The 14,684-nt window shown below is 35.6% G+C and overlaps 1 protein-coding gene across 1 annotated transcript; it reads right to left on the reverse strand.

Annotated features, from left to right (window-relative positions):
* Nucleotides 1–8,426: 8,426 nt before the first annotated feature.
* Nucleotides 8,427–14,426, reverse strand: LOC129257211 (frizzled-7-like). The gene has a single exon (XM_054895494.2). The coding sequence runs from the start codon at nt 13,904–13,906 to the stop codon at nt 12,212–12,214; it is 1,695 nt and encodes a 564-aa protein (XP_054751469.1). The 5' UTR covers nt 13,907–14,426; the 3' UTR covers nt 8,427–12,211.
* Nucleotides 14,427–14,684: the final 258 nt, after the last annotated feature.

Here is a 14,684-nt window from a genome sequence, read left to right on the forward strand (position 1 = left end):
TCATCTCATGCACTGTCAATACCCCAAAACAAAAATTTAAGTTCACAACCACATAACCACCAACACACCTGTGACATCACACAACCACTATTGTTATCATCATCACCACCATCATCATCATCACCATCATCGCCTTCACCCAATCTCTAAATCAGTAACCCAATTTCACTATTATCACATGCACCAACTTTCTACTTGCACCACACACAAAAAATCATCATTACTATATAAAATTGATTATCATAATTGTGATACCACCAGTCTACAATCGTGACAGGTTCACAGTTGTACCACTATTACCTCAACCAGCACGATACCCACCCTCACCAGCCCTACACCAACGCACTGAATCGCTCACGTGAACATGTTCATGTCTTCATGTGATGTATATGGCATTAGTTTGGTTTGGTGTGAAGTCTGAAGTACAAGGTACAATATATAGGTCTATACGGCATTGTCTGAGAGCCAGGGTCTTAATGGTAACATTCGTTGCTTAGAATTCTCCCCATAACCTCTCACCTCAACCCATAGCTTTAACTTATCTCCAAATCGGCATGTCACGTTTTTTTTTACGAGAACGGACTAAACTATTTCCACCCCAGCTCTCTGTTGAAATACGACATAAGGGCAACTCTGACAGGTAAAGGTAAATGCCATAAACCATGAGCGACACCAACAAAAACATATCCATTTCGCTATAGCACTATTTCAGGGATCAGGGTCTTTCTTTTTTTGATGTGGTGCATTGTTCGCATAGCGCTTAGCATTGTGGAGTTACTCTTGCAAACTTCAATGCATTCATATAGAAGCGATGGGGGGTGGGGACTCATTTTTAAAATGTTATTTATTTTTTGAGGGGGGGGGGTTGAAATTCATTTATCCATATGCGGGGCTTTTCCAATTGACCCTTTCTCAGTGAATAAACAAGGTGTTTCTAGTCGCATGTGCTAAAAGATTACTTTTATTTTGGTGTCATCAGATCAGTTGGAGCATGATTTCTGTGAATTCTTTTTTGGTCCATTCTTGTATTTGTTTTATAGGTGACTTTTATGTTGGCTGGGCTCAGTAACGTAATGGGCCAACAAATTGAAAGGGTGCAAATGGGGCAACATTTCTATAAAGCTGCGACTGAAGCGAGCGGGCAAACTTTTAACCCCTCTTGATAAAAAAATTCTTTCATTTTGTCATTTTACTTGGTCGTGAGATTATTATCTTTTATTTTCTATTTATCTATTCATAATTTTTTTAAAATATTTATTTATTTATTTATCTATTCATTCATTTATATATTTTTTATTCATTTTTTTTTTTTTGGGGGGGGGGGGGGGGTAAATGGCCCCCAAATCAGAAGGTTACACCAGAGGTTAGGCTAAGGGGAAGGTGGACTTATTTCAAGTTGAACCAATGCTATATCTTTTTTAGCTAGAACTCTGGACTCTTCCAGTCTGAGGCATCAGGCAGTTGTATGAATTCCTTATCTTTTTTATATCTTTTCTGAATTTCTCTGATTACAAAGGTAAACACTTCGATCCCGAATTACCCCCTTAAAACATAGAAACCTTACAAGAGTAAATTACATGCCCTTGATAATTCATTCTAGTCCCACTAACTCAAGAACGTGTAGGTTTGCACGTCCTGGACCCTACCACAACGGGCCAAGGTGTAGACTTTGCCCCCATCTAACGCAGCAGCATACTACCTGGTTCATGAAGCTATCATGATGGTACTCAAGAGCTTTCAAAATTGTGAAGTGTGTACAACAAGTACAAGTACATGTAATTTCAATTATTAAATTATCATGGAGAACGTGGAATGAATTTCAGAGGTTTTTTTTTCTGTGATAAGGTTATTTCAGTATAGGAAATTTTATTAGATGATTATTGTAAGAGTGAGTAAATGTAAACGGATATATATTATACTGAACTATATAGAATTAAATGTCCTCCTCGGTTTGTCAGTTTTATATGAATGTGATATTTAATTTGATTTAGTACACTCTAAAAATTAAAAGGGTGGAAAACGCAGCCACACCTCGGCCATTTTCCGCGCCCTTTTTTGCCTTTTGTGTTTTTAAAGTGTAGGAAATTGAAATAAATAAAAGAAAGCTGCAATCAGTAGTATAATATGAAGTTATTTTCAACAGTCAAGAATGCATGTGACATGCTCCAACATCGTGAAGTTTTCTCCCCCTCTTAATTTGCTTTGTCAGAAAGTTCTTAAAGGGGAATCCAGCCTTGGCTATAAAATGTTGTGTTGGGAAGGAGAAAAATAAATTAAACAGAATGGTGAAAGTTTGAAAGAAATCGGACAAGCAATAAGAAAGTTATAGCTGCTTTAAAATTGAGATCACTAATACTATGTAGATTTCAAATTGGCAACTGAGTAAGTAAATTATGACAAGGGGCAAGGACAACTTTCCCATAGGCCATGTACTTTATTATCAGGGATTTGTGGTTTTCTCCAAAGTACCCATTCCCCTGGGGCAGTAATCTAAATATAACCCAGGTAGTATATTGTTTTATGTCCTCATGAAAGAAATTAAAATATAATTCAAAATAAAACTTTTGGGGAAAATGACATTTTAGCCATAATATGTATTGGAGTACATGGAAGAGTAGTCCTTGCCTTACATCACTATGACTTCCTATACGCGGCCAATTTGAAGTCTCCATGGGTATAGTGATTACCAATATTTATAACTTTTAAAAATTCATAACTTTCTTGTAGTTTGTCCAATATTGTTCAAACTTTCACCATTCAACTTGTCTGATTTTTCTTTTCCTTATAAAAACAAGTTTTTATTTGGGTTGGATTCCCCTTTAAGAAATCAACCTACCTCTTTTAACCCCTTATCTGCGAAGTCCCGGAGTCACCCCTGAAAACATAAGAGAGACCTTTGAATCGTTTAAGGTCAAACACATGAGCTCATTATTTGTACTGTTTCTGGCAGCATGCAAGAACGCGTTAACTTTATTATTGGAGAAACAGTAATTCATCAGACAGTTTTATAACCTTCGATGAGGGAATTGGCGCGCATTTCCCACCGGACTCTTTGACGCACTTATCCGTCTGTGTAGAGTCACTTATCTGTCTGTTTATTTCATTCCAGCCATTATTCTTACCACTCTCAAGGGGCTGGGGTATTTTACGCATTCAAGGGGTACTCCAGGCTAAAAATATTTATGTCTTAATGATAGAGTAAAATGCTGCAAAAGTCGTCAAAATATGATAACAAATAAGTTATTGAAGTTTTAAAAGTTTAGCGATATTTTGTGAAAACAGATATATGCACGTCGTCATGAATATCATTAGGTGGGCTGATTGTGTCACATCCCCACTTTCCTTTTCCTTATGTTATTACATGAAATCATAGTTATTTAATATTTACAAACATGTGTAAACTATATCTCTTAATAGTTGGCATCAATCCATGAATATCTAATGCTTGTCAATCCATTTTTTTAAGTTCTTGTAGGAAAAAATGAATAAAGTAATTTCATGTATAATACGCAGAAGAAAAAGTGGGGATATGACATCACCAGTTTTCTCATTAAATATTCATGAGAAATGCATAGGCCTAGAAGTTACTATTTCACCAAAATAATGCAAATCTGAATTGTCATAATTTTGTTATTCCTTGTGCGATTTTAATGAAATTTTCATTGTTTTCTTTGTCTGATTTTTCTGTTTCTGTTCAAGTCATAATATTTTCAGCCTGCAGTACCCATTTCATAATGTAAGGAGGATTCACCCCCTTTTTTGTTCTTTGTCTATTCCTACTTCATCTAAAATCAGTTAATCCCATAGTCAAATCGTCAAGTAAACTGTTTTAACTATTTTCTTTTTATTTTCAATACCACTTTTCGTCAAAACATAAACCTGCTTAAAAATAAATGGTACATGGTATACGAAATGACTTCAGGAATAAACTATTAGACGTCAAATAGGGAAGTTTTGTTGTTATTTTGTTAATGTAATATTTCGATAAATTCATCAATTGTTTAAATCACCGAATTCGAGCTTTCGCGGAATATGCAACGCATGTGTTATTTGCACCTTTTTAAATAGAGTTTTGCCTAAGTCCAACAGATTTCTATGATCAAAGAGATTAGTTATTATTAACTTGCCTCCTGTCTGCTACAAACTGGAACACTAAAATGAATATATAGAATGCCTGGAAGAAACATTAAGGGAAAACTTAATATTTGATTTGAAAAATTCGTTAAAAATAAATGAAAAAGACTTTGATACAGAAGCCATTTCCATTGTGTTAATGACCACACAAATTTTCAACATCTGCTAATCAAAAATTGAAAGAAAAATCTGGTATGACATTAACATTAAACTGCATAAAACATCTGCATTAATGCATTTGGAATGGGGGAGTCCTTTTTTTTCTTCTTCGAATTAACAGTACATTCACAAATTGCTTGTGCATCCTACTGGGAGACTAATTATTTAGCGATCTCAAACAAAATTGAATGTGATTTCTATCTCTAGGTGGGTGACTCATGCTTATTGGAAACCCAACTCCTGAAAATGGCTGTGAGCGTCTGACTCATAGAAGCGCCATCACATCCACTAATACTCCAGTGGAACTGATGGTCAATGGGGTGTCTGTGTGTAAGAGTGTACACAACATGAAGGCCAAGGTTTCATATTTTTCTCAAGAAACTTCCAAGGGGGTTCAGGAGACAGTCAATCGACTTGATGATATATTCGTATTGTTGAGTTGTGGTTGTAGAGATGGGACAAAGAGCAGACATGCTTGCATACAGTCTGGATGAGTAATCTATTGATATTACAAGCAGGATGAGCCCGAAGGAGTAGTTCCATTTATCAGTTTTGTTTCTAACTTAGATCAATTAGCCTTTTTCAATCTTTTGTGCTTCACTTGATCACATACACCTAAATGATGTGTGGTATCAGGGTATGGGAAAGTAATAACAAAGGACCAATACAGACCTAACAGTGTAAATTTTGATAATAGGTTTGGTGTATCTTCATTATAACAACCCTTGTAAAAAAGTACCATTGGTAATACCATAGTATACCATGGTACTGTATGGTACTTTTTTACAAGGGAAGTAATTTAAAATAAACTTATTATGTAGTAAAGGGCCATGAATTTGAGGCTTTCGAATAAAAAAAAATCGGATTTAATTCGATATGAATAACTGTCAGCGCAAAGTGAAATGAATAAATCGCCTATATTTGGGCATATTCACAGTACAAAAGGCCCTTGTTATAATTCGACAGTTCATAACCTATGATAATGTATCTCCGATAAGATTATTTTGTAGGCACACTTCAATTAAAAATAGGACTAGAAATACATTTATCTCATTTTGATTTTTTTTCTCTTTTGTATTCTATCAAGAAAATAACAGGTAGGCCTACTATATACTGGGATGCCTGCTAATGATTTATAATACCAGCAAAGCTGTGTGTGATATCATTTTCACACGTTCTTTCACTTGACCCGAAAACGCCGAAATTCAATTCAACTTGAATTATACTTGTGAGTACTTCAACAAGCGTTTAGAAGTTGTTTTGGGTGACTCTTGGTAAAAAAAAAATCCTGACAGATAGGTTTGAATTGGAAACGTGCGACTTCATCATAGCCTCTGTAGGCCTTAATGTTTCGTAGTGAATATTATCCATGTATGCTTATCTGAACATCTTTGCGACTGTTCGTGAGTCGCTTCTCGCACATGGTACAGGTACATTGCAAGTAGAGTGTCTGTAAGCATGGACCTAATAGGTCCATGCTATAAACACCCAAGGGAATCAATTTGTTTACGTTGAAAATTTTAGCTATTTATGAACCAAGTTCGCTCAAATTACATACTAATATGTTACTGTATTTGGCATTCAATTTTCCTAAGCACTTTCATTAACGCTGACATAGAAAACAAGAATCCAAACTATACTGGATGTTGCAACTATGGCTCGAACTGACAAGTTAAGCCTAATTTTTCAACAACGGTTCTTCAGTCCATGTTACAACAATAATGTGAAGAAGTAACCATTTGAATGGGATTCATCTATTCTTAATCTACCTTAAAATGCTTCAAAAGAGTTCTATTGTGTTCCAGTGATTCAACTTGCAGCCATGCATGCTTTTAACGAAGCAAGCTGGTCCATTCTTCTAGCATTGAAAAGAAGAATTGTGGAGAGGAGAAGAAAAGAAGAGAAAGAGAGTACTGAACAAAGTGCCTTAAATACATACAGAGTTGAAAGGGCTCTGTTAGCCATGTGTTTATTCAAGCCCTACTCTAGTAATTTAGAAAAAACATGGTCTCCCTACTGGGACAAACAAATACCAAGAGCGCCTCAAACTTCTCAAAACCTTGGAGCAGGAGGGAGAACGGAGAAAGAAAAATACATCACAGCAATGAAATTGGGCGACAAAAATACACAAACTCACCGCTTTGATAACCATTTATGAAATCCAAATGGAAAGGAATTTTTTGACCACTATTGTTGTGACTGCAGGCCCTACTGGAAAACCTCAACTGAAATTGACTTTGTTAGGTGTATCATGGACTGGGTGTATATACACGTACAAGCACTCGTCTTAACATCTCTGGTATACTTGAACGTGTATATATATTGTGAAGTACATGTCTTTGGAATAATACCAATGGGGTAAAGGCAAAGGCCCAGCTAGTGGATTCCAGCCATTCACTCGACACCCTGCCCCTACTTTGTGACCGCTTTCAATTCATCCCATCTTCCCTCCTGTGGTGAAATTAAAGACTGGCTGGCATATGTTAGGCCAATCTTGGAATTTACAGGTCAACTTCAAGTTAACCCCAAGTATGGGAAATCGTGCTTTGCTTCTTCAATACAATTGATAACAGTGTATTTTTTGTTTTACTAATTTCCCATAATTCATAAAACCTCTATTAAATCCAGTAACAACAACTACACCGCATCATGTTGGTTAAGATGCACAATCAGGCATACCTATCACAAGCAGTGAAGATTACCCAACAAAGATACTTTTGTTAAACCCCCATTTATTTAATTGAAATTGCAGTAACACTTAAATAATAAAAGTATAAAACAATTACATATGCATAGGCCCTACTTGCAGATCAAGATGGATGAAGTGTGGGGTGGGGATTGCTCACTATCTGCTTTTGCATATGTGCCAGAAAGCACTGGGGGCATAGGCCTACTACCCTATCAAATAATGTAGCCTGCATGGTACACTCATAATTAGGAAATGTACCTAAAGCATAGACATAGCAGTAGAGTTCAATAGGGGTTCAATAGTACCAAAGGTTATTGAGACTTGAGTTATGAGTCAAAAGATGGATTCACCATTTTGGAGCCGTGCAATACAAGAAATATTTTATGATGAATGGTATTACTATTCATCATTTAATATGTGCAATAGATTGTAAAAAGCGAATCGTACGTTCAGTTGCTAAGCTTTGTGCATCAGTACATATATCTATATACATGTGATCATGTAGGCCCTAACCATTTTCAAAATTCTGGCTGTTGGCCTACGTGCTTTAATAAAAAGACAATAGAAGATTAAATTGAAGTTCAAATGACATTTCAAGGTTTAATTGGGATGCCATTGGCAATGAATTTAAAAAGAACTTCCAACAACAGCTCAAAGGATTATGGGACATTCTACATAGATTATCGCTTATCCAAATGACACCATGACCATCATAACAGTACAGTATATTTGAACATGGTTGCTTGAATCTGTTACAAACTTAAGATCATGGTACTGTACTTAACATGATGTAAATGACTACATTCGACTACATGTACTATGTAGTAAGACATGCTTTGCATAATCTGATTGGAAAAAACAGCTTAAATGTGGAATGTTAACTGCAGACTTATATTGGTTAAATAACCATATTTGGTAAAAAATTATTCAAAGAGAAAGTCCATCTTGATGTTCGATAAATTGTTAATAAAATCAGAAGAAAAAAAAAGTTGTACCGACTACTATTGGAGTTGGAGGTTTGGTGGAAACTACCAACCAACAACAGTTACAGGTACAAATTTTGAAATAATATTTTTTGTGAAGTCACACAAGAGCAATCAATGGCTGAGTTCTATAAAGTACTCTATGAAAATTGACAATGAGTTATAGGTCTACATTCAATGTGTAATCAGACATACACAATGCAAATATAATTTGATCATGACCATTATAAAAAAAGGGAATTAATCGAGTTGATGTCATTAGAATTATACATGTACATGTACATGACATTAAATGAGAGCTGCTCTAACTTCACACTTTTTTATTCGATTTTTCGCAATTTGCTTACTATTTTTTTCTTTGATCAAAGGTACATGTACAATTGTGGACTTTCCCTTTTAGAGACTGGAACACCATATTTGAATAGAGAATCCAATAACAAATGCCATCAATGAAACCAGAATTAAATACAAGAAATGTTTGCGTTTTTAATGTCACATATCTTTCTATTCCTTTTAAACATCAACAATCTTAATGATAAAGAACCAAGAAAACAATTTTTCCACAGAAGTGATACAAATGTAGAACATATTTGCATTCTCATGGGCGATTCGGTCACATAACACTGAATCTTGTACAAAGTGGACTGAAACTTACTGATGCTTGTACTAAATCTTGACATAATCAATCTGCCTTTTGTAAAAAACAAAAACAAATGAAAAACAAATATGCAAGAAGAATACATGCATAGTGCAGTGAAATACAAGGGGCAAAATACAAGGATGACTCAGATAAATTTTGAAAGTTTTGAATTCTCATTAAATCAAAAGTGGTCCCGCTTACAATTTTCTTGCAAATTTACATGTGATAAAAACATAACTTTCAAGAGGTTTGAAATATGTAACGAACAGACAAAATACAGGTAAAGAAGATGTTTTCATTTGCCAACAATTAAAAGCACCATTTGCATACACATGTACATGTAGGTTTAATAAACTTTAAAATATACGTATTTAAAATGTTTGCAAAGACTGCCTGGAAATTCAAACAACATTAGACTCTTCACATGACATGGACCAAATAGGGCCTAATATCATTTTTTTGTAGTTTTTCATGATTTTAAATGGGTAAAATTTATGAAAAAAAAGTCTCAAGATGATTGGGAAATTTTGAATAATGTGCACTTGTGAAGGTACACTTTTATGTACATGAATAACATTGTTTGTGTTGGGTCACCAAAGCAATAAGAAACTGACTAACTTCTGCCTACATTTGGGGTGAAGGCGTGAAGCCCAAAAATTTCAGGTTTTTTTGGAGGTTCATAATCTGGAAATTTTCTGACTGTTATTTGAAGAGCAATCCTCTGTAAAGAGTCTTCTATTAGTGATAAAAGTAACATGAACAATTGTTTATTTTCCTTTATGTGCATCTTTTCATTTCCAATTTTAGAATTGAATCAACGTCTTAAGAGATGCGCCTACCCAAAAGTTGATTTAAATACACAGCCAAAAATTATTAATTAAATTTTGACAAAAAATCAGATAAAAAACAAAGCTGTGTAATTTCTAAATGTATCATTTTGCAAACTAAAGACAGGCAGATATATGCAAATTAGTGTGTCAGCTATGTAATCTTTCAAACTCTAAATTTGTATAGTAAAAAGATAATACATGAAATGTGAAATATTTCAGATGTGCAAGGATGATCTCTCTCTTGTATTCATAAAAACGATTATGATTATCTTTACATTCTTTGTAAAAAGAAATCACGTTCTACATATTCTTGCCTTTAGAGATAAAAATGAAATGCATTAATTCAATATGAAAAATTGCAGTACATGTGTGTTTACACAAAGACTCAACTGCTAAATAAATTACTCACATTTTCATCTACTGCTTATGGAAATTATTCAAACTTCAAAATGCTGAAACTGTTGCTTTTCAATTCCTTTTTTTTTTCCATGGAAATTTGCTTTGATTTTCTTCATGAAAAAGTCAAATCATCTAGATTTAATTGATGTTCAAACTTGTGAGGATAATGACAATGTACCCCTTTGCTTGAATATAGTTACATTAAGGCTTGTGAAACCTAACAACAGACCTCAACATTGTTTGCTTTGCAAATAAAAAAGGGTAAAATATGATTTTCATTTAATTAATATCATTTAACAAGACATGAAAAACGAAACATAACACTTGAAGTAATTATCACATGTACAGTAGTTCATACACTGTCTGGCAGGAAACATAAAAAAAAATGAAACTCCTAAATATATATTACTCACAAGATTCCCAAATATCTCATTCATGTAAATCAATTTTTTTTTCAAATCCAGCAAAACTCTTTTAGATATATGAAGAAAATTGAAAGCATTAATACATGATTCATGTAAGTGACTATATTGGTGCATAACAAACCTTTGATCCGAGTTGTAAAAAACTACAGAACAATTTGGATGCTTCATAAGAAAGGCTTCCTGGCCTGGTGACTTATTAACAATGACCGTTTGGTCAGACATGTATGAACGCATTGCAACTTGGCAGACATTACATTTAAAAAAATTAAGTGACAAAAAGCAAACTTCTTTTTCAACATCACATAATATTAATAACAGGCAAGTATGGTTAAAACTAAATTGTATTGTGTTTGTTCTTTGTATTTATGACAATTAATGAACACAGTGAAGCTTGAGAGGCAATCTACTTAAATTCTTTTAAAATGTCCCCCAAATAATAGCACACCATACTAAAAAATGTACTGCAATATCATAACTTTGAAATCAATTTGTATTTTAAGGGAAAGGAAGAGGGGAATGAGTGTACAGAACTATGCCCCATCCCAGATTCAGCCATCATAATTTTTTGACAATGCTTTAATTGCACTGAATAATTTAGAACCAAATGAATAATTGCTCCTTCATACATACAATTGTCTCACTTTAAATGTTATTTAACAGTACTGTTATTCTTAATGGAATCTAAAATAAAAAAGAAAAAACATTTGCCTTGTAAAACTATCAAAAATTTTCCTTGTCAAAAGATGAGCAGTATTCCCCTACACTGGACATAAAAATCATCATGCAATTCTACAGCTTTCCTACGACATATATATAAAATTGTCAACACATCAACTCGAATAAAGTTGACATTTATTTCAAGTGTACATTTTCTAGCATAATTTGTTTACATTTTCTGTTAGCTATACATTTTTTTGTACATAAATTATTTACAAAGGCATATCAAGATACATACAGTTTATGAAACAATAATACTTTGTAAGCAGAACGTAAGTACCTGTATACAAATTGGCAACACTTAATTATAACTTGCTGTGCTCGAAAAAAAACAAACTAGAGCATGTAGTAATACAGTTTGCACTACGGCAGCTCTGTATAGATACTCTACATTTTGTCATGATCTATATTTGGTTAGACTCGGACTTGGTGCCCCTTAAAAGACAAATTAAAATTTAAAAAATGAAGAAAATTATACGCTACAGAAAAAAGTTTGCTTGATGCTTTCAGGTACTGAATTACATGTATGTCAGATTATTAGACCAAAGAAACTAAAATGATAATGGCAAAAAATTTATTTCAGATTCTCTGGGAGTTTAAATAGAAACAAAAATCATATAAAAGAAATGCCAGTTCTCGTTAAATAAGTTAAAGCTGTCATATAGCTGTAATATTAAAAAACTTTGTCTCTTAATATCAACCCACAAGAGTTTACAGGTATGTTTATCAAGCTGAATGAGAGAAAGAAAAGAATACAGAATTATTTTTCATCTTTCACCCTATGATCAGAAACCCCCTGGATTTACCATGCCACATGAAAGACATCATATTTTACTGGACAACTTGGCCATGAATGTACTTCAATCAATGTAGCTGGGTCAATCTATGATAAAAATAAATGACGACCTGTCCCCTAGTTCATGGAGATCACCATCACCACATCATTACATTGTCATTCAATTCAACATCGTTTATGATCAAGAAGCAGTTTACATGGCAACCATTACTGTTGACAACCTTGATGAAATGACACCAAGATGACTTCCCTTTCTATTACTTTTACAAGCATATTTGCATCAAGGATCGGTTAAACAGAACAGGGTCGAGCGAATCATAAACCTCACTTTGTTTCCTGGAGATTCAAAACTTTCATATTAGTTTTCCATGTCAAATCTAAAATTGTTTTTGTACAAATCCATAAAGCTGTCCACACTTAATACTTTATTCACTGAAGATCATACGTTGGCCGGGGCCCCTTTAGGATGCGAAGAAAAATTACATAGTTTTGCATAAAACTGCGACCATGATCTCATGGTTTTGCCTGACCAAACCCAAACACTGCTGGTTATTCCCACAATAAGCATCATCAAATATTTAACAATAAAAACAAGATAGTCTGGCCCTGGCAAATTGAGAGATTGTACAAATTCTACAGGGAACCAATTTGGCAAATCTTGAAGTTGGGGGCATGCGAAGCTTAGGCGGTGGCAAGTTCCTAATTTCCAGAACACTTCCCATAATTCCCTATTTGCTTGTTCATAAATGTAGCATCCAATGACAATTGTGGCTGGGACGGTGTAAAGCAATGAGAAGATACCGATCCTGATCATGAGTTTCTCTAGCTTATCCGTCTTGTTGCCATCGCTTTTCATGAAAGTTCTGATTCGGAACAATGCAATAAATCCAGCACACAAGAAAAATGATCCGATAATTAGATAAACAAAGAGTGGTGCAAGAATGAAACCCCGCAATGCATTCATATCGCGAATTCCAGTATAACAGACTCCTGAAAGGGAATCGCCATCGACTTGGCCAGTAGCAAGGACTCCAATAGTCTTCCCGGCTGGAATGGACCAGGCAGCGAAGTGAAAGTATTGGGAGTTACGTTCGATAGCTTCATGGCCCCATTTGAGTCCTGCAGCTAGGAACCATGTGAGACTGAGCAGAACCCACCACAAACACGATGCCATCTGGAAAAAGTAGAGTAACATGAAGAGGATGGTGCACCATTGTTGCTTTGCCCCCTGGACTAAAGTAGATTCCCCACCAGGAAGATACGGTCTGTTACATGCCACTTTATCTTCCAAAAAGAATCCTGCAATGAAGACCACCGAGATCACAAAATAACATCCGGAGAGAAAAATGATGGGTCGTTCTGGGTAGCGGAATCGGCTGCGGTCAATGAGAAAAGTCAGGACAGTGAACAGTGAGGAGACAGCACAGACAAATGCCCAACATCCTACCCAGTATCTGGCAAAGTTCTGTTCTCTAGGGGTGTGGAAGTACATGTTGCAAGGAGCACCACAATTTTGGGCCCTCATGAATGTGTAATCCCAGTCACTATCCACCGTCAGTTGGAGAGGGCAAGTAAATGGAACATTTTTAGTGACTGACGGTTCAGTCGACTTGGTAGTGTTTGGAGGTTTTGTGGAGGGGATGGTAATGCGTTCATCAGTACGATTCCGATCAAAACACAATCCTGCTTCTGGAAACTGGTCGCAGGAAAGACTCGCAGGCCACGAAAACCCAAATTTGTTCATTAGGCTTTCGCATCCATTCTTGGCACTCAGGCACAGCGATTTACACGGGGGTAATGCCGAATCGAGCACTGTACACACTGGAGCATACATAGAGCACAAGAAATTCTTCAAATCCTCCGAGCACTGTACTTTGACGAGAGGATAGAATTGATGAACCTCAAGTCCAGCATCTTCTTGGTGCTGATGATTCAAAAGGTTTGGCATGATCGTCATATTGTACGGCATATCCTCACATAACGGGATTGTTATGGCTTCACATCGTCCGTGTGTAATTCCCTCGTTGTAATCAAACTGTTGTGCATTGGCAGCGCCAAAATGAAAAAGCACCACCATCAATGTCAATGAAAATTCGACGGCAATATGCCGATTTCCTCTCATCAACCAACCCATCTTCACACTGAATATCTTCTGCAGTATTCCAATAATACAGATCTCCTTCAATACAGGTAGAAATTCGACAAAATTATGAAAATATTAGGCCTCAAGATGAAGCTTGTATCCTCCCTCGGTAAGATAGGCGTTCGACCAGGCATCAGCTTGGTACCAAAATCGTCGCACCAACAACCAAGCCCGGTCTTGTGTGTATGAATGCTTGTAGACGGTGATCGGCAGGCTGGCTTCTCAATTCGCTCGCAAGTACCCCAACACATCGGAGGGCAAGTGTATTATGGCTTCTATACGTGACGTCACAAGGGAGGAGCCGTGTTTGGGATCCCAAATTTGCATACGGCGCTACAATCTCCTTCTTATTTTGCCATTTTTGTCACCGTTCATGCAAATCGCAAAACTGTTAACTTCTAATAGTTCCTTTCTTATTTTTGACTCGTCTAATTTATTTGAATTTTCCCATTATTTCTAAAACGAATGAGAGGTGAAAAAACGTGCCTGTCGCTAACCAATTAGTGACTGACCAATGAAAACGGAAAGAGCAATCCACGTGATTCGTGCGGACAAAAGGGTTTTTAGCAGGTGCATCGCTGTATGCTTTCTTGCATATATGAAGAGTTGTTCTTCGTTCTTGGGTCAAATTTGGAGCGAACTGTTTGAGTTCATAACTTTCCCAGCCTGTCTGCGGTGATGCTAATGTCATCTGTCCTACTTCAATTAATCCCTTGACAGTTCAATAGTGCCTCTTTACAAACTGATCTTTTTATTCATGATGATATTG

Source organism: Lytechinus pictus, chromosome 1 (assembly GCF_037042905.1).
Source record: "Lytechinus pictus isolate F3 Inbred chromosome 1, Lp3.0, whole genome shotgun sequence".
Classification (NCBI taxonomy): Eukaryota; Metazoa; Echinodermata; class Echinoidea; order Temnopleuroida; family Toxopneustidae; genus Lytechinus; species Lytechinus pictus.